The sequence below is a fragment of the Acinonyx jubatus genome, chromosome C1 (assembly GCF_027475565.1).
Source record: "Acinonyx jubatus isolate Ajub_Pintada_27869175 chromosome C1, VMU_Ajub_asm_v1.0, whole genome shotgun sequence".
Classification (NCBI taxonomy): domain Eukaryota; kingdom Metazoa; phylum Chordata; class Mammalia; order Carnivora; family Felidae; genus Acinonyx; species Acinonyx jubatus.
This window is the reverse complement of record NC_069381.1, coordinates 193,292,215-193,314,286: the sequence shown is the minus strand read 5'-3', so window position 1 is coordinate 193,314,286 and position 22,072 is coordinate 193,292,215. Positions and strand designations below refer to the sequence as shown.

The following is a 22,072-nucleotide window of genomic DNA, read 5'->3' as shown; positions in this document are numbered from 1 at the left end:
ATTAAACAACACACTACTTAACAACCAATTGGTCCTTAAATGAAATTAAAAGATAAATCAATATCTTAAACAAAAATGGAAACACACCATACCAAACTAATGTGATGCAGCTTAACAAGTCCTAAGAGAGAAGTTTATAGCAATACTTGCATTTTAAAAGAAAGGAAAAGAAAGATCTCAAATAAACAACTTAATTTTATACCACAAGAATTAAAAAAGACAAGAAAAAACGAAGTCCAAAGTTGGCAGAAGGAAGGATATAAAGGATCAGAACTGAAATAAATGAAATATAGAATGGAAAAACAATAGAAAGGATTAATGAAATGAACAGTGTTTTTTTTTTTAAAAAAAGATAAACAAAAATTGGCAGACTTTCAGGTACACTTACCAGGGTAAAAAGAGAGAGGACCCAGATAATATTAGAAATGAAAGAGGAGACATTACAACTGATACCACAGAAATACAAAGGATTATTAAAAGATTACAATGAGTAATTATATGGCAACAAGGTAGACAACCTAGAAAAAATGGACTAATTAATAAAAACATACAAGTTTGAATTATGTTTTGAAAAAACAGGTAATCTTAACAGATAAGTAAGGAGATTGAGCCAGTAATTTAAAACTTCCCATCATAGAAAAGCCCAGTATTATTTATTATTTTCTAGTTTTATTGGTGAATTCTACCAAACATCTAGAGAAGAATTAATACCAATCCTTCTCAAACTCTTCCAAAAAAATTGTGGAGGAGGGCACACTCCCAAATTCATTTTACAAGGACAGCATTGTTTGGATACGAAAGCCAGATAAGGACACCGTAAGAAAAGAAAATTACAAACTGATATCCTTGAATAAATATGGATTCAAACATTCTTAAAAAAATATTGTAACACTGAACTTAGGGGCACCTGGGTAGCTCAGTGGGTTAAACGTCCGACTTCAGCTCAGGTCATGATCTCACAGTTCCTGAGTTTGAGCCCCTAGTCGGGCTCCATGCTGATAGCTTAGAGCCTGGAATCAGCTTCAGATTCTGTGTCTCCGTTTCTCTGTCCTTCCCAGGCTCACACTCTGTCTCTCTCTCTCTCTCTCTCTCTCTCTCTCAAAAATAAACATTAAAAAAAAATTTTTTTAAGAAAACTGAACTTGATAGCACAGTTAAATAATCATTCATAATGATCAAGTGGAATTATCCCTGGGATGCAAGGATGGTTCAGAATATACAGATCAATATAATGATACACCATACTAATAGAATGAAAGACAAAAATCATCATCATCTCAAGAGATGAATAAAAAGCATTTGAAAAAATTCAACATTTTTTCATGAAAAAAAGCTCTCAACAGATTAGATATAGAATAAATAGAAGAAACATATCTCAACATAACAAAGACTGAGTATGCAAAAGCCACAGCTTAGGAATACTTGGGAATAAATTTGATGAAGGAAGTAAAATATCTATACATCAAAGACTACATAATATTGATCAAAGAAATTGAAAATGCAAATAAATGGAATGATAACACACATTCATGGATTGGAAGAGTTAATATTGTTAAAATGTCCACAGTACCCAAAGTCATATATAAATGCAATACACTCTCTATCAAAATTCCAATGGCATTTTTCACAGAAATAGAAAAAAAATCCTAAAATTCCTATAGAACTGCGAAAGATTCTGAATAGCCAAGTCAATTTTATGAAAGAACAAAGGTAGAGGCTTCATGGCTCCTGATTTAAATTATATTACAAAGCTATAGTAATTGAAACAGTGTGGTACTGGTACAAAAACGTATACATAGACTAATGAAGCAGAATCAAGAGCTCTAAATTAACCCATACATATATAGTCAATTAATATTTTATAAAGGAGCCAACAATATTGAATGCAGGAAGAAATAGTCTCTTTAATAAATGATGTTTGGAAAGCTGAATGTTCACATGCAAAATAATGGAATAGGATGCCTATCTCATACCACTTACAAAAATTAACTAAAAATGGGTTAAGGACTTAAACATAAGACCTGAAAACATAATGCTCCTAGAAGAAAACACAAGCAGTAGTAAGCTCCTTAACATTGGTCTTGGCAATGATTTTATGAATATAACACCAAAAGCAGAAGCAACAAAAGCAAAAGTAAACACGTGGGATTACATCAAACTAAAAAGTTCCTGCACAGCAAAAGAAAAATCAATAAAAAGAAAAGGCAACCTTAAAATGGGAGAAAACATTTACAGATCATTATATCTGATAAGGTGTTTATACAAAAATTATGTAAGAAACCCATACAACTCAACAGAAAGCTGCAAACTTTTCCTGTTTAAAATTGGGCAGAGGAATGAAGAGAAGTTTCTCCAAAAAAGACATGCATATGGCCAACAAGAACATGAAAACAGGCGTTGAACACCACTAATCATCATGGAAATGCAGATGGAAACCACACCTCACACATGTTAAAATAAGAGAAATTACTAGAAGTGATGGTGAGGATGTGGAGGAAAGGAAAATCTTGTATAGCAGGAATGTAAGTTGGAGTGGCTACTATGGAAAACAGTATAGAGGTTTCTCAAAAACTTAAAAAGAGAACTACCATATGATTCAGCAATCCCATTTTTAGGGATGTATTCAAAAAATATCAAATCAAGATCTCAAAAAGATATCTGCATACCTATGTCCACTGCAGCATTATTCAGCCATAAAAAATAATGAAGTCTTACTATTTGCAATGATGTGATTGGACCCAAAGAGTATTATGCTAAGAAAAACAAGTCAGTTAGAGAAAGACAAATACCATATGATTTCACTCATTTGTGGAATTTAAGAAACAAAACAAATGAACATAGTGGGGGAGGAGAGGCAAACCAAGAAACAGACTCTTCACTATAGATAAAAAGCTGGAGGGGAGGTGGTAAGGGTTGGGTTAAATAGATGGTAGGGATTAAGAAGGCATTTGTTGTGATGAGCACCGGGTGTTGTATGTAAGTGATGAATCACTAAATTCTACATCGGAAACTAACATTACATTGTATGTTAACAAATTGGTTTTTAAATAAAAATTTGGAGAAGGAAAAAAAAAATAAGATCCTTACTCTGCTGTTTAAAACCTTCCAACAGCTTCCCATAACTCTTTGGACAAAGCAGAAAATCTTGTAAATGACCTGTAAATCCTATATAATCTGGCTCTTGTATACCTCCACTATCTCATCAGGTACCACTTTCCCACTCATGCCCATGTCCAGCCTTTTCTCTATAATCACTAATCTTATTCCCTGCTCAGTCTCTCTTGGCTAGAGTTGTGATTCCCAAATTCCCCCAGGCCTCTTTGCTTTAATTATTCCTATTTATCCTCCTCATCTCAGTTTCTTATTCCTCCTTATGTGGGTAGACCTAATGCAATTTACTGATTAGGTTAAGGCAAGTGCTATATTCTCTCAGTGCATTCTCCCTCTTTCTCTCTCTCTCTCTGTCTCTCAGCGATTATTTATCTCACGCTTGTCTTCTCAACTAGACTGTAAGCTGTAGATAAGAGAATATGTATTTTATTTCATGTTTTAATCATATCCTTATTTGTTAGCAGTGTCTAGCATAAAGTTAAGTAGTTTCTCAACAAATATTTTTAGAAGTAAACACATGAATATACTTGTATGTTTTCATATTTCTCTTAAGTATATTTATTGAGGGCTTAATTTAGCTAAGTAATCCTGCATTAAATACTCTGCTAATATGAGGTCTATTCTTCATCACAACCCTGAAAGGGAGATATTATCATTCATTCTTTCAGGTGAGTAACATGTAAATAATTGCCTGAGGCTACATGGCTAGTCATAGAATAAGGATTTGAATCTATACTGCTCTGATCACAAAACTGAGCTACTACAACTAAATCATGTATTTTAGCCTTAAAAAAAAAAGGCTAGTGGTATCTGTTCAAAATATATTCCAAATAAAACCTATGCCTCTATATACAGTAAGTAATACAAACAGCATGGATGGTTTTGTATAATGAAAGAAAAAATATTTTTTCTGCATTTGTGCTTGTAGACAGGTATTCTATTTCAATATTTTGAGCTAGTCCATTTACTTGAACACATGCAGCACAGCAGCAAGAACCATTATTTAAGCTTGCATCTATTTTAATGAAAGCAAGTTCAATACTCTATATAAAGGTTGAAATACTAAGCACATTATTATCTCTCCACAATTTTAACAGACAGATAACAATTCAGATGAGATAAAGAAAAATCTATTTTACAGCTTCCAGAGAAAACACAGAGTAAGTTAAAGGTTGCCTAATCACTACATTCCTAAAGTTTCTTTAGTGAGGCTTGTAATGGCCTTTTGAACTGTAAGCCATTGAATAGGCCTTCTACTCCTTCCCCATGTGACTATCACTCTGGGAGGTCAGAGAACTGTTGAATTCTGGGTGCTAATCGAAAGTTCTTTTCTCTGAAGAATTTCAAAGAAGAAGCTTCCTTGGCCTTTTGTTCTATGCTGTGTGAAGACACTTCTCTTGGTTTCACTCTGGAGAAAATGATCAACACAGCCTTCAATACCATCATCTAGTGGTCTGGAAAAAAATGAGAAGAAAGTAATTGTTTTCTGTTTATTCTCACTTTCCTCCAATAGATAGCTTAGTGTTTTCCTGGTCTAAAACTGTTCTGAAATTGAGGATCTAAAAATTCAGAGTAAGGGAGGCATTAAGCAGTTGAAAAGAAGGTAGGGGCTTGGGTGAAGCTAAAACTCTCCTGTCCATATAATTCAAAGCAATAGAAAATCAAAGAAGGCAGCTTTTATCCTTCCCAATATTAAAGAGTCCATCTCTCTTGGTAGAGGAAAGGAGAAAGGACAAGAGTGTGAGGCTTTGAAACCTGAAAAAAATGAGTAAGAATTGGTGAAATAGACCAAAGGGTGATAGGATATCATGAAATTGGCAGTAACCAGGGGGTACTAATGACTTTGTCAACATTCTAATGGAAGAAATTGAAAATGCATTTGAGAGACTTAGAAGTTGACAAATTTGAAGCCTTGATTTTATTTCCTATAAGGATTTGAAAGTGATGAAAGCAGAGAGCCAGATTCATAACATTGCAATGTGATTTTGCTTTATTAATGTAACTTTTTTTCCACTTTTGGGGATTTATTCAAATGCAAATGTGTATTAGAAGTGTACATAAATGTATACATGTTGCAGAGTGTGAAACTCTATTAATAACTTAAAATGGCTGAATGATTATAAAAATGGGTATTATAACTTTATATTGGTTGATACCATAGACCTTTGGCTTCTTTCTAACTCTATGAAATAGAATTTGATCTTACACATTTATGTTCAGTCAGCTTAACTGAACCAGTTTTTAATCTCCTTACATCTGTAAGTTAGTACAAGTCACATATACATGTAAGTAATCAGTGATATGAAACCTATGTAAAGATTCCATTTCAATTGACTTTTTTTTTGTATGGTGAGAGAACCCTCTTTCCCTGCATTATAAATAAATAAGAAAGAAGGAACTCTTGCTATTAGTTTAAAATCAATATAGCAGATAAACTGTCAGCCTTTCCCAAGTAGAACATAAAATCATTCAAGTTTTGAAGAGTCTCCACACGATATGAAGAAAAAAAAATAGTTACAATATATGGTGTTTAATTTAATAAATCTAAGATGTGGAGAAAACTGTAATTAAGCAAAGTCCACAAATTTTATGAGTTACTTACAATAATAATATATTTGAGAAGAGGGACAATCTTAGCTACATAAGAAAGCACTCTATTCAGTCTCTGTTCTTTCAGACTATCTTTAAAAATTACATTTATATATTATTTAGGATTATAACTATAAAATAAATTAAAACAGGATAGAAGGAGGTATACTTTTTTTTTAGTTTACTTATTTATTTTGAGGGGGGGGTGGGGGGCTTTCATGCATGAGCAGGGGAGGGGCAGAGACAGAAGGAGAGAGAAAATCCCAAGCAGGCTTCACACCATCAGCATGGAGCCCTAGGCAGGGCTTGTTCGCATGAACCATGAGATCATGACCTCAGACGAAATTAAGAGTCAGATGCTCAACTGACTGAGCCACCTGGGCACGTCAAAGGAGATATACTTTTTAATAAAGTTTTGTGGGTGCTTAGAAGCTGTTTTGGGGAATTTGGGGGAAATATTCTATGAAAACTTTTGTCTCTAAACAAGAAACAGCAAGTGATCCCATGTTGCATTTTTTAATGTAAATATAGGATGTCCTTTTCTGGCCAAGACATAATAGCAGGGATCAGATTTACTCTCCCTCATGAAACAACAAGAAGAAAAAAATGTATGAAATGACAATTGGCAAGAGAGTAGATAGTAGATAATGAAGCAGAGTGATTCCTAAGAGTGCAGAAACAAATGAAGTGAGCCTGGCGATGGCTCTGACCAACTACTTTGAGAGAATTTTTAGACCACAGCATAGTCAGGAGGAACCAAGAAGAGTCCCAGAGACTGCTTGAGTTGAGGGGGCAGAGCTGAGATTCCAGGGAGACCAAGGCAGCTGGAGTACAGAGACAGAGTGCCAGAGAGAGAGCAGCACCAAGGGAAAACCACACTGCAAGAAACATCAACAGAAGTCCTTTGGTAGGAGTAAACAATACCAGATGAAAATATGGTTCTACATATGGGATAAAGAGCCCTACATGGATACATATATAGAATCTTTGTTTTATTATTTAATTCTCTTAAAAGAGCAATCTAATGTTTAGAATAAAATAATTAGCGTGTGGTGAATAGCATGTAGAAAAGTAAAATGTATGATGGTCGTTCAAAGCTTAGTAATGGAGAAATGGATATATCCTATCTTAGGGTTCTTAGAACATACATTAAGTGCTAGAAAATACTGAAATAGTGGTAGAATATAATGAAAATAGACCGCAGTAAATTAAAGATGTGTACTAGGATTTCTGCTTCTGGTAAGATGAATTAGATGTACCTTTGCCTATTCCCTTTGCTAAGTACAACTGAAAACCTTGGACATTATATATAAAAGAAATGTAAGATTTGGATATTTGGGGAGAAGAAGGAAGACATATTTGGCAACTTGGAATCCAAGGAAGAGCACAGATATGAGGCCCCTAGGTTTTCTTTTTGTCTCCTACCTCCCAGATTTGGAGGCAAAGAAACTGAAAACTCAGAAACACTACCAAAAAAGCTGAAATGAAATCCTGTTCTCTCTCTCCAAAGGACCAGGAAAGGGGCATACTAGCTGTATCAGAAATCTTTTAGGCAACAACTACTCTACTCTAGCCAAACACCACAGAAAGAAACCATGGCCCAATTCACCCATGGAAAGGAATGAGAAGTGTGGGCTTCTACCCTCACAAGACTAAAACAAGGTGCCCCAACCCCCCTGGCATCTGGTGTCACAGAAGGTGGGGTATGGAGCTGGGACTTTCATCCCCACTTGGGTAAAGAGAACAAGGCAGGACTGCATTGAAACCCCTAGTCTGACACTTGTAGCCTGAGGCAGTTTAGCCTGAGTCTCTGCCCATCTGTAAAATGAGTAATTATTTCTACTTTGCACTGATGATTTTTAAGATTAGGATACATATGTGAACAAAGAGTACCAACCAACCAACAAACAAACAAAAGAAATAAAGAAAGAAAAAGAAAGGCAGAAGGACAGAAAGAAAGAAAACTACAAACCAATGTGTTTCTCAGGAATATAGAAGCAAAAATCCTTAGCAAAGTAGAGCAAATAGTATTCAACAATTCAACAATACATAAATTAATTATACAGCATAACTATACAGGGCTTATTCCAGGGATTCAAGGCTTATTCAATATAGAAAATCAAACAGTATAATATATATTAATAGGCTACAGAAGAAAAATCACATGACCCTATTAATGAATATAGAAAAAGCATTTGAAAAATTATTAAGAGAAAATATTTGGGACCTATGGCTAGACAGAGAATTTAGAGTTGTCACAAAAAGCACAATCTATAAAAGGGAAAATTGATAAATTAGATTTTAAAGTTAAAACAATTGCTCTGAAAGAGATCTTATTGAGAGGACCAAAGTGCAAGCTGCAGATTGGGAGAAATTATTTTTAACTCAGATGCAGAGAGAAAGAAAGAGAAAAGTTAGATGATATATAGATATAGGTTAGCTGATAGAATATATAATGAACTGTCAACATTCAACAATGAAAGTATGTAATTAAAATGGACAAAGACAAAGATACATTTTACTGAAGAGGATATATGGATAGTAAATAAGTGCACGAAAAGATGTCAATATTATTATCCATTTTATGGAAATTAAAATTAAAGCCACAATGAGATATCCATATACACCTATCAGAATGGCTAGAGCTATTTTAGTGACAAAACCAAATGCTAGAGAATATAGCAGAAATGAGATCATTCCTACACTCCTGGTGAGAATGTAAAATGGTTCAACCACCTAGAAAACAGTTCAGCAGTTTCTCAAAAACAACAACAAATGTTAACTAAAATGCCCAATTTTAGTTCATATGACCCAGCAATTATACCACTGAGCATTTATTCCAGACAAATGAAAATTTATATTTACATAAAAACCGATAAGCAAATGTTTATAGCAGCTTTACAGTGCAACATTAGGGATCATTGTGTGATGGAAATCTTCTGTATCTATACTGTATCAATGTCAATATGCTCTTTGTGTTATTGAACTACAGTTCTGTAAGATTTCACTATTAGGGAAAATTGAGTAAAGGGAACATGGATCTCCCAGTATCACTACTGACAACTGCACATGAATTTATAGTTATCTAAAAATAAAAACCCAAACAGGAGAATTTCTGTATAGATGAAGCAGCCTTATATTGGAAAAAGATGCTATCTAGGATTTCATAGCTAGAGAGGAGAAATCAATGCCTAGCTTCAAAATATCAAAGGACAGTCTGACTCTCTTGTTAGGGGCTAGCACAGCTGGTGACTTAAAGTTGAAGCCAGTGCTCATTGACCATTCTGAAAATCCAAGGATCCATAAGAATTATGCTAAATCTACTCATCTGTGCTCTCTAAATGGAACAACAAAGCCTGGATGACAGCACATAGTGTTTTTAACAAACGGTGCAGGAAATATTGGATATCTATATGCAAAAAAATGAATAGAACTTTAGTACTTGTGATGGTGAATTTTATGTGTCAAATTGACTGGATCGTGGGGCTAAACATTATTTCTGGGTGTGTCTGTGAGGGTGTTTTTGGATGAAATTAGCATTTGAATTTGTAGACTGAATGGATCTACTGCAAAATAGATAGGCATCATCCAGTCCACTAGAGGTCTGGATGGAACATAAAGACAGATGGGAACATTCACTCTCTAAGTATGACTTCTGAGCTAGGATATTGGTGTTCTCCTGCCCTTAGATGGCACTTAAACCATCTGTGCTCCTAGTTTGCAGGCCTTTGGATTGAAACTGGAATTATGCTATAGGGTTTCCTGGCCCTTCTGCTTGCAGGGGGCAAATGGAAGGGACTTTTCAGCCTCCAGAACTGTGTACGACAAATCATATATATCCTATTTGTTTTGTTTCTCTGGAGAGCCTCGACTCATACAACACCATGCAAACTAACTCAAAATGGATCATACACCTGAATGTAAAATCAATACCATAAAACTTCTAAAAGAAAACATCATAGAAAAACTTTGCTACCTTCAATTAGACAAAGATTTTTTAGACATGATACCCAAAGCACAATTTATAAAAGAACAAATTGATAAATTTGTTTGCTAATTAAAAACTTCTAATTTTCAAAAGACAGTGAATATGTAAAGAACTCTTAATACTAGGTAGTATGAAAACAATCAATCCAATACAAAATGAGAAGATTCAGTAGCTCTTATCCAAACAAGATATATGGACAGCAAATAAGCACATTAAAAGATGCTCAGTGTCTTTAATCATTTTGGAAAAGCAAATCAAAACTTTAATGAGGGGCACCTGGATGGCTCAGTTGGTTAAGTGTCGAACTCTTGATTTCAGCTCAGGTCGTAACCTCATGGTTGGTGAGTTCAAGCCTCACTTGCGTTCTGCTCTCTGACAGTGTGAAGCGCGCTTGGGATTCTCTTTTTCCCTCTCTCTCTGACCCTCCCCTCTTCACTATCTCTCTGTCTCAAAATAAATTTAAAAAAACATTAAAAAACTTTAAAAAAATAAAAAAAAAAACATAATGAGATATCACTACAGACCTATTAGGAAGGCTAAAATTAAACAGACTGACCATACCAAATATTGACAAAAATGTGGGGAAACTTTAATTTTTTAGTTCAGTTTACTGCCATTGGGAATGTAAGATAGTACTACTTTGAGACACAATTTGATCATTTCTTAACAAGTTAATCTTACACCTACCGTATTATCCAGCCATTTTACTTCTAGGTGTTTACTGAAGGGAAGTGAAAATATATGCCTATATAAAGTTTTGTACATGATGTTTATAGTAGCTTAATTTTAGTAGCACAAAATTGGAAACAGTCTAAATGTGTAGCAATAGGTGAATGGTTTATTTAACAAATGCTGTATATACATACAATTGAATATATTCAGTAAGGAAAATAAAGGAAAATTGATACACACAGCAACATGGATGAATTTCAAATTGGGCTATTTTGTTTCAGAGTTTTAAAACTAGTTAGCATCATGGATGCTGGCAATTCACTTTCTCAAGCATATGTTAGAGAAGGTAACTTTCACAGATATGTTTCCTGTTTATATTATACTCACATATTCAATTCTATCCCAACCCACCTCACAACTGCTCTTGTCATGACAATTTGCATCCTATAATAATTAAACTTGGTAACTAATGGGAAGATGAGGATGTTTTTGATTTTTTTAAATCTTCTTGGAAATTCTTAATATTTTATGAAAACACAGAGTTGTGTTTCAGATGCCACAAATCAACTTTTCAGACACTCAGAATAACATTTGAAGTCTCTATAGGCCCTTCTTATTCAACACCTAGTATCCATTAACTAAAATTATGTTATTCTATATAAGTAATAATATACTGAATAAATGTTACTGAATATAAAGGGAAACAGAGATGGCAGACTTAAGTAGAAATTAATTAATTAATTAGTTTATTTATTTTTTATGTTTATTTATTTTTGAGAGAGAGAGAGAGAGAGAGAGAGAGAGCGAGCGAGCACCAGCTGGGGAGGGGCAGAGAGAGATAGAGACACAGAATCTAAAGCAGACTCTGGGCTCTGAGCTGTCAGCACAGAGGGTAAACTTAAGTAGCAATTTTAAAAAGTCCAAATTTTCTTTGGCACCTTTCTCCCCAATATACAGAGATAACACTAAATTTTAGTTTGTTATTACTTTATTCTCTTATACCTCCTCATGAATGACTACTATGATTTGTTTCATATATTTGCAAAATGTTTTCCTCACATGTGCCACTTTGGCTAAATAGCAAGGCAAGCAGAGGCCTATAAAAAACTTGTATTTTATTTCCATTTCTTTCTCCTCTCTCATCCTACAGATATTCTTCTTTTTCTTTCTCTTTTTAAATTTTGTTTTGTTTTGTTTTAAAACAAAGGTGATTTGTTCTATATCTTCATGAAGCTCTCATATGGAATTGAAGAAATTTTTGGTGTCATAGTGGAGCAAAGGTTTGGATTGAGAAAGGTGGTCTGTTCCTTACCTTAATTGGAAGATTAATTTCTTTCATGCTTCCTCCCTAGAATTTTGATGTAGACAATTGATATTTGGTCATTCTCATGATAAATGTAGTGGTTATATGCATACACACTGATGGGGTCTCTGCAATATGGAAGAAGGTGACAGTAGGGTGGGTCATGGTGACTGACTGGGTGGGCAGACAGAGTTATCTGCCACAGATCTCTTTCAATCCCACTTCTTCAGAAACAGCATTACTTAGGAAGAGTCATATTAAAACGGTAAGTTTTGACACAGCCTTCTGTTTTGTTTCTTCCTTGAATTTGGTGTGCTTTTTAGCTGCTGCGGGAATGGTGTGCAACCATCTGTGTTCAAGTGATGGCTGCTGGGGACCTGGCCCAGACCAATGCCTGTCCTGCCGTCGCTTCAGCAGAGGAAGGAGCTGCATAGAGTCTTGTAACCTCTATGATGGGTAAGGCATCTTACAATGCTGCCTTTACCTCCTAAGTTTGACTACTGAGTGTTTCAGATTTTAAAATGATAAGAAAATGGTAAAACTGCAGAATGTGTGTGCTGGCCAAGATTTTTCAGGGGAGTTCTTGTTGCATAAAGGTGACAACAATAGAATTGTTTTAAGGGAAAGACTTTTATCTGAAATAAGTCCAAATATGTATCAACTATTATACACACTTTAAAAAAGTGTACCAAAATAGATCATTCTTAGTAAATTATAGCAGTTTGTACTTAAGCAAAATTGAAAAATATATTCTTATTTTCCTTATGAAGGAGATTATTACAAGTAATCTTTCAGATGTTCCAATAATCTTTTTTTTCACATGCTTTCCTATTAATTTTCATCTGGAATACTATATACCTTTTGATTTTTTTCCATCCAAGTTCTGTGTCTATTTGTGTATTAGAAACAATACATGTTTCTGCGTCTCTGACAACTGCTTAACCCTATAGAAAAATTGCCTTTGTAGTTTCTATTTGAAGAAGTTTTTGGAAGTGTTTTCCCACTTTCTAAAGATAACCTAAGCAGTATTTTAAATCAAGTATTTTAAATTCCTGCTGGTGCTATAATAATCACATTGCCAACAATAAAACCTGGCATATATCTTGTTGCATGGCATTTCACATAGTCATAAAATCAGTTTATCATAACATATCATTTCGTGCATCACAGTTGTCCTTCATTAGTGTGATAATACATTTTTTAGTACTGTTCCTGATTCAAATTTTCTAATAATGCTCACCAAAAGGATTTTCAACAGTTCTGTAAAAGTGTAGTTTTGAAGTTCTTTATTTCATTTCTTCTTTTGTTTCATGAATTGTCCCATTTTATCTTTTTTTTTTTAATTTTTTTTTCAACGTTTTTTATTTATTTTTGGGACAGAGAGAGACAGAGCATGAACGGGGGAGGGGCAGAGAGAGAGGGAGACACAGAATCGGAAACAGGCTCCAGGCTCTGAGCCATCAGCCGAGAGCCTGACGCGGGGCTCGAACTCACGGACCGCGAGATCGTGACCTGGCTGAAGTCGGATGCTTAACCGACTGCGCCACCCAGGCGCCCCATCTTTTTTTTTTTTTTACAGGTTCGAATTTTTGTTTTAAAATTCTACATGTCTTATACAATATTATGGTATTTAAGTGACCTGTAAATGGTTAATGTACAGTGCCTTTGCTTTTGCTGAAATAAAACCATGAATTATGATTTCTTCAATGCAGTTATATAATTGTCCCATTTTAAATAACTGTTTTCATGATCCGAGGAAACATTGCACTTTTGCATTTTATATCAGAAAGATAGAAATCTTTGGATCATAATAATATTGATACGTCTCTTCTTTGAAAGAAACCAATTCCCTTCATGAAATTTAGGAAAAAAAATAAAATGAGAAATTTAAGTATGAAACAATTTAAAATAAGAATTTAATTGTTTTTCAGGAAAATTTCAGCTTATGATTTTGTAAGTTACAATCAACTTATAAATTTGATAATGGATAGCAAATTCTGTGTTTCTTTTCTCATTAAATTGTATTCATGCTTATTCTCATTATTACAATACATTGATATTATCTGAACATAAAATACTTGATTAAAATATGATTAAAATATGCTTGTTTGTTGTTTAGCAATCGATGCCATTAAAGTGTAACTAATAGATTTTAATTCCATTTAGTGAATTACAAGTTTATTTGTGTATATATAGGTATACATGTATATATATGTGTATATATATATATATACATATATATAGTACTGAAGAGGAAATGGGGCTGTAGCAATCATGTCTTCTGACAGCAACATCTTATAAATAGTGAAAACTGGTAGAATTAAGTGTTGGCCAGTGTCAGAACACTGTAGAAACAAGCCAACACTAGAATTCAGACCATCTGATTTCCGTCCTGTATCTTTCCAGATGCTATTGTTTTTCTTTAACATTTCCATTTTCAACTGTCAGATATATGAAAATGATACATATGCAAATGCATATACTATCCTCTGTCTCATGTCTGCAAAATAATGACAGCTAAGGAAAAATAACCTGTTTTCTAAAAAAGCAACACTGATTACCAGACTGTTTTTGAAGGTTTAGCATTTTACAAGTCATTAAATCAAACGTATTAAAAGCTATAAAGTTTTTCATGTATTTTGCAATAGTAATAGGGCTCTAGGAAATCATATACAAGAATTAGCTTGAAAGATAATAAGTGAAAGTACCTTGTAAAAGTCTGATGTTATTCTAGTCGATGCAATGATAGGTTTTCCCACTTCCAATCTTGTGGCACTGGCTAATTTCTCCTGACATTGCTTGGCAGTTAGTTAAAACAGCCTTTGAGGAAGAATTAATTCAAATCCTAACTTCATCACTTCCTAGTTTTAAATCTTGGATAAATAACCTAATTGTGCGAATCATTTCCTTTTCGTGTCAATTTATCCAAGCTAATTAGATGGCTAGGTAGAATAGTTATCTTAAAATTACTGAAAACAAATACAAATGTGACATTTACCAAAATCAGGGAAACCATTTTTATATAAAAATAGTTTTGACTATCATATGAGAAGAAGTCCTAAAAAGAGGACTTTTTGAAGGGGACTAGAAAACCAGTTAATTCCTGGCTGTTAGCATTCAAATCCAGGTCATAGAAGCCACTGTATTTCAGCAACTCAGAATTAGAGTGCACAGGCATTTAAAATGAAAGAGAAAGCTCATTACAATGCAGTCTTAAAATTGTTCTTATCTGGCAACATGGTTAAATGTTTTTGAAACGTTAAGAACAACATGGGAACATCAGAAAGGGTGCCAATCTAAGCTCTTTGTAGGCGTTTTTTATATTTAACATTCACAACCTCTCATTGAAACACGATTTTTCCCTTTTACAGAAGATATTTACAAAATTAAGTCTAGAGATGTTAAGGGATTTAAGTCCTCGAAGGAACACCAGGGAAGTTTAGGAAGGACTTAACTGCAGAGCATTGGTGCTGGCTCACAGGATTGGCTAAGGCAGCACACACAGCATGGCTGTGAGAAATGTAGAGTAGCAAAAACAAGTGACAAAAAGCATAGTCTGCAAAACTCATGCTCAGTAGACAGTGATTTGCTAGGTCAGATTCAAGAGAAAGGGAATCTCTGGCAGTCATAGTATAATCAATAGGAAATGGGGAAGAAAAAGCAATGATGGAGACAGTGACAATGAAGAGTGAAGAAATAGTAAAAATTGTACGAATGATCCGTTCTGAGAGCATAAAGGAAGAGAGCCCAAAGCCATACAAATAGACGTCTAATCTGCAGAAGAAAAGGCAGCTGGGTTGTCTCCATGACTTTTTATGACATATTCACCTTACTCCTTAACTCTGTGTGTAGGGAAGGGTTTTGAAGAAGTGAAAGAAAAGAATGACCTATGTTTTAGTACCACAAAAATTATGACCTTCATTCAGTAACATAACCCTTTAGTAACCCAAAACTCTATTCTTAAAAACAGGAATTTGCTGACGATTGCAGGTTTTGTTATAATTTCATGTTAATTATTTATAATTTTATAATTTCATTATAGAACTAATACTAATGATTCTCTTCACAATTGAGGTACCACTTCATACCAGGTCATTTTGACTTTTATATTATGAAGATTTCCTCTGTTGAGTGCTTTATATCACTAATGATGAAACATGCAAAAACAAAACAAAAAAAACCAGTCTGTTTATATGCAATTGAGATTTTAAACTCAATAAAATGCATCAAAAGCTTAGTCCATAGCAAACCAACATCACATTCTAAAAATGGAAAATCCATGTAGATAAATATGTGCACTGATATATAACTAAACCATCAATTTATGCCATGTGTTTTGAAAACCCAATATTTTGCTTTGAAGTTAAGTGTAGTTTTAATTTAACCAACAGAAAATATAGCCCACCTTTTAGACTTCTATCATTTATTAACACTTTACAATAGCCAAATGGGATAGTTCACTGTAAAAATAAGTGAACACTTTAGGAAAAATAAATTTAAATTTATCATGTAATTAATCCTTAAATGCCATATTTGCAATGCTTTGAGTATGGAATGATAGCTCATGAGACATAGACACACAATAATACAGAAGCTATAAATATTTAGTCATGTTTTGTTAATGACTTGTAACTGACATTGTCGTTACCCAGTGCCTCATCCACTCACACATTAGTTGGAATGGGGTGTATAAACATGATGTACATGAATGATAACCAATTATTGAAATGAAAACTTTACAATAGGTATTGATTGGAAAACTTACATATTGATAACATTTAATATTGAAATGGCCACAAAATGTTAGGTTTGGAAAGGGATAACATCATCCTAGGTTTTAATTAAAAAGTTTTAGAATGTTACCATTGAACTAATTTTTTTTAATTTTATACTTTATAGAATTACTTCAAAAAGATTTTAAACTGAAAAAAGATGTTGTGATATTAGATCAATAATCTAAGAATATAAAATCTGCCATAAAAAGCTATTTTTTCTAATTCTCCAAGGCAGCTATTTTAAAAGAAGAAAAGAAATCAAAGCATTTTTTGAAGTTTCACCAAAAATAAATTGAAGAGTCTTGGGATTTGAAGGACAGGAATGGGGAATATCATGTAACTTAGCAACAAGAAAAATACAATAGTTCTTTCAGAGTTTAAAAAATAAAGCTCAGCCAAGAGTAACATTTTATATAGAGACAAACAGGCACAGCTTTACTTTAAAAAAAGAGTGAAAATAATTCTGCTGTGTCATCGGAAGAGTCATACTTTTTTTTTCTTCTCTCTCTCTCTCCTTTTTTTTTTTTTTTTTTTTTTTTTTTTTAGACTGCTAGAATATCTCTCACAAGAGAAATGTTTCCTGAATGAGTCTATCGTTGAACCCAGTGGAGGGCAGGGAGAGCCATCTGGCTGCAGTTTATCTTTTCTCCTAATGGAGAGCTTATTCCTTAATGTACAGGGAAATGATTCTGATGCTCCTGGCACATTGAGAAACAAACTCTAGAATTTACTCTGCCAATAGGACTTTTAGCAGATGTTACTTCATTTGTTAAGTTGACAGCTTGTTTGCTTATACCACCTCATGCAGCTGATGTTTTCACAGTGAATTTCGAGAGTTTGAGAATGGCTCCATCTGTGTGGAGTGTGACCCCCAGTGCGAGAAGATGGAAGACGGCATCCTCACATGCCATGGACCGGTAAGCTTGAAGACACCTGTGGTTGTGTTGGCCTATTTAGTTACATGTGTGAATGTTTATTATGTCATTGCTTCATCGTCTATCCATCCATTCAGCAGGTGTTTATAGCATACTAAGGGAAATCATGTTTGATATTCTGCCCTCAAGAGGCTTACAATTTGGTAGTAGAGACAAAATATTTACAAATTAAATTTCTTAAATACTTATGTCCCATATAATGTATTTAAAAAGAGAATATGAAGATGTCCTTGAAATTGCACAGTGTTGAAAAGATGGATCTATAAGTAATTAGATTGAACCAAAATAATTGATAAAATATAAATATGTGTAAATTGTTATAGGAACAAAAATGATAGAGAGAAATTTATCTGTCTTTGGGATGGAAAGTAGGGCATCAAGGAAGCCCATAGAGAAGTGATATTTAAGCTCTACTTTGAAGAAGAAACATCTGGAAAGAGGAGGCATACAAGGCATGCAAATGTAAAAATTCATGGTGTGTTTGAGGTAAACTATAAGACATTCATATTTGTGTTTAATTATTTAACTATTATGGATTTGTGAAGGACATTAAGACAGACTGAGAAGGCAAACATAAACTAAAATCTAAAACAGTGTGTTAAATACTATGGCAGAGAGAAATATTGAGCTATGAGAATGGAAGGAGGGGCTACGGGATTAGGAAAGTCTTGATGGACACACTGGCATTAAATGTTTGAAGTTAGCTTTATAGAGAAAATGGTAGTTCCTTTTTAGATCTCCCTTTGTTTCCCATCATTCAGGCTTTTTCTTAATAATGAGGCCAATATGAGTTTGTCATTCCAAAGTGTCATATTCATCCTTCTTTAGACAAATTTCCATGTTGTGTGTGTGTGTGTGTGTGTGTGTGTGTGTGTGTGTGTGTGTGTGTGTATCGAGTCATTTCTCAATAGATGATTTGGGGACCAACATTTGGGTGTAGCCAAGAGCTCAACATTGTTCCATAAAAATTTATGTGGAATTTAAATAGTACTAATTTTTCTACTAGAGTGCTTATTCAGCACTTAATAAGCTAGAAAAAAGATATCGTTGAGCCCTCCAAACTTCCATTAGGCCCCAATGAGCTGTTCTGGAACTTCATCTAAAGAAGGATGTGTAAAGCTTGGACAGTTCAGAGGACTACCATAAGGATGATTAAACTTGGAAAATCAGACCTCTGAGAAAAAGAAGTGGTGTGATTTGGCCTCAAGAACCAAAGTCTAAAAGACAATTCAATATGTAAATGATCTCCAAGTAAGTATGCAAAGGGCATATACAGCTATTTTCTTTCTCCACTGAAGATATTAGTGGAAAAGGCAATTAATCCACAGAAAGAGAAATGTGGATACTGTAAAGAATGACGTGAAACATAGGGAAGTAAAATTCTGAAATGGGTTGTTAAAGCAAGTCAAGCTATCTATATACAACTTCTTTAAACACTAACATACTTAAGTACCAAAAGTCAAATAATGAAAAACAATGTATCTTTCAGAGAGACTGAGACTTCAAAAATGTGTAATTACAATAACAAGGAGACTGCAAAACCAGTCCCATGCTTTTTCTATTCCTCTTGCTGTCTCCTATGGTATAAAATTTTGCTGCTGAGTAACTAGTTTATTAATTTACTTCAATTTGTATGTTTTCACAGCTTATTTGTTCATTCTTCTGTTACTCAAAAGATTGAGACAGTTTATAAACTACACATTAAAAAATCCCTAATAGTTAATGTTTTTTTTCAATTTTCAAAATTATTTGATAACTGAGAAAGAACAAAAAAATTAAGTTTTTAATGAACACATTTTGTTTTCATATTGACAGCATTGTTGAGCCATATACTTAAAATTACCACCCAGTGTGAACATTGTCAATTAATATGTCTAGAGTTTAGGAAAGGCATTAAGTCAAAAGTAGAAAAGATTTAGTAAACCTGAATCACTTATTTGTAGAAAATTAGAGAATGGAATCAAGAAAACCTGTTTGATCACTCGATCAGTAAAACTTGAAATGCTAAGCAGGTAAGAATACAATTTAGGTTATGGTGTCTGAGAAACTGGTAGGACTGAGCTCAAACAATGACCCATCCTCCTTTCACTAGGACGTTGCTTGCTTTCAGCTTTTACAGTTTATATGAGGTTTTTGCCTGTTTCTGGGTTTATATATTGATTATCACAACTATAGACAGAAGTGTTTTGTGTGCCATGTCACAGGCATATATCATTTAAGATAGCCAAGAGGTTCTCTGTGAGACTGACATTGTGATGAGGTAGAGAAGTCATGAAGAAGGTTGGAATTCCAACACCTGGCCTTACCATTTCTTCTGTTGGAATCACACTTTCCTGACCTGTCCATATTTTCCTAATAATAATAATTGGTACACATTTATATTTGTCAAATACTGTTACATTTGAAGCATATGATGATCACTTTTTCCATTTGAAATATAAAGAAACTTAATCTATAATAATTAAAAAGTTATACCAAAGATTCAACAATCTATAAGATGTGGAGCTGGGGCTCAACTGTTGAAGTTCTGCCTCCAAATTTTACACTCTATTCATTTCACTCCCCACCCCACCCCCGCAAAAATTCTGTAATATAATAAGGATAATATGTTTTCTGACAATATAACAGCTACATGTCAAATGGGATAGTTTTATACTATTTAAATGTGGCAGAAATCCAGGATAATCTTGAAAGGGCTAGCTTTGAAATAAAGCAAGCCCCTGTTTTTATAGCCTTGTGTGTCTGCATGTGTTTTTTACGTTTTATTATTTATTTAGCAATTTCATCCATTCTGTCTCACTTTTACTACCCTTGTTTGGTCCTGTCAGGAAAGATAAGGAAGGGCATGTGAGAAGAAAGAGAAGTAAGGGACATCAGAGGAGTTGTAGGAGATCAAAATATAAGCCAAAGAGGAGAGATAGGGGAAGAAAATGATAACAGCTAAAGTAGTTGTTAAAGTCAAGTTCATAAAGGTGTGCTGCCATAACAAATAACCCCCATATTAGAGTAGCTTGTAGGAAAATGTTTAAATATTTTTCATGTAAAGTGCACTGCAATCAGCTCTCCTCCCTGAGATGGCCTAGCATTCTGAGATCCTTTGAATTATGGCATCTCCACATTCGCATGGGATCCCCACATCATGGCAGCAGGCAAAGAGAAGGCTGGAGAGTTGAGCCCTGACAGTCTCATAAATCGTTTCTACTTAATTTCATGGTCCAGAAGAAAACATACCTCACCTCTGGTGGGAGGGGAATTCCAGTCTTCCATGTGGCTAGGACTGGAAGAGAAATGGATACTGGTGAATATTAGCATTGTCTCTTAGCAGTAGTTACCAGAGAACATCATCAATTGTTACTGAGAAAAAAAAATAATATTTCTATCAGGATTTAGCTTATTCTTTAGTTTTCTGCCTAGATAATTGAATCTAAGGATAGCTTAAAATCAGAGACAAGGAACAATATTGCTTTCACCTCTGTTTTTTATCATTGTATTTATCAACTCATTCACTGAACTTAGGTTCTTAAAAGCTTTGGGAATATAATGATAGAAGAGTAAGCATTAGACACGCGTATTTCTTTAAATCTTTTTTATGGAAATGAGTTGGAGAACTAGTATATTTCATTTCTTTTGAGATTTGTCGGGATATTTTTTTAGTTATGTCAGCTTAGAACATTAGGTTTTGTATCATCACACAATCAAATAGGTGAGAGGGGCTTAAAAAACAAAGAAATACACAAAAAATCTGTTAGAAGGACAGTTAAACATTAAATATTATTTTCATTTTAGTTTCATAATTTTTTGTGTCTTCTGATTTTACCTGGACATTATTTTACATTAGAAGAATTTTATAGGAAAATAATTCCTAATTTCTAATTTTCACCATGCCTAATTTACTCATGGTTAGTTTTATTCTTCTGTTCTGCAGGAAGACATCAGCCTGTCTCTTGTCTTGTACAATAAGTCATGCCACTGAGCATACTTGCACAGTAAATGATTTTGTATAATAGATGGCATTACGTGCCTAAGTACCCATGAGCAGGTGTTAAAATTGGAGACATGTGAAATATTCTTTTTTGGTAGGAAATAAGAAGTTGCCAATAGCAAACTCTTCAGGTTGAATAGGGATTAGGTTTCATAGGATAATTTTCTTTTAGTTCTAAATCTCACATCAAAATAGCGAAATAGTGCTTGATTGAACCTCACCAGTTCCAGAATTTCCAGAAACCTCTTCCTGATTATTTTTTCTTCTTTACACCACTGTTCTTCATTAGCAGCCTCAATCTTTAAATTTTACAATGTTATATTTATTGATTTCCTGATGTCTTATATCTCCAACTTGTTATGTCTGGCCACTTTTGGATTAACATTTGTAGAAGGATGTAATACACTCCTGTGAATGGACACTCCCTGCCTAATACATAGTTCTGTACAATGTCTGCTTGTTGTTGGCCCCCAGATTCACCATGTTAATTCTAAGCCTAATAAAATTGATTATCTCCCTCTCTACTTACTATATCTCCTTTATCTAAATTGTGTTTAATGTGAACTGTCATAATTGTTGGAACAATGTGGACAGACAGATTTTGGGGAGAGATGGGTCAGGGGAAGAAGTTCCAGAGAGAGGTCAAAGAAAAGAGGAACCTAAGACAATATGATGTTCAAAAGGGAAGGCCAAAAGTCAACTTTTTAAGTAGGTAAT

At 34.0% G+C, this 22,072-nt stretch overlaps 1 protein-coding gene across 6 annotated transcripts in view; it reads left to right on the top strand.

The window, feature by feature from the left end:
* ERBB4 (erb-b2 receptor tyrosine kinase 4) overlaps positions 1–22,072 on the top strand; it is a 1,120,478-nt gene that overhangs the window by 841,830 nt on the left and 256,576 nt on the right. For all 6 annotated transcript variants that reach the window (XM_027051681.2, XM_027051663.2, XM_027051688.2 and 3 more), the window contains exons 13-14: positions 11,987–12,119; positions 17,262–17,355. In XM_027051681.2, the coding sequence (XP_026907482.1) occupies positions 11,987–12,119; positions 17,262–17,355 (227 nt within the window). The remainder of the gene's footprint in view (positions 1–11,986; positions 12,120–17,261; positions 17,356–22,072) is intronic.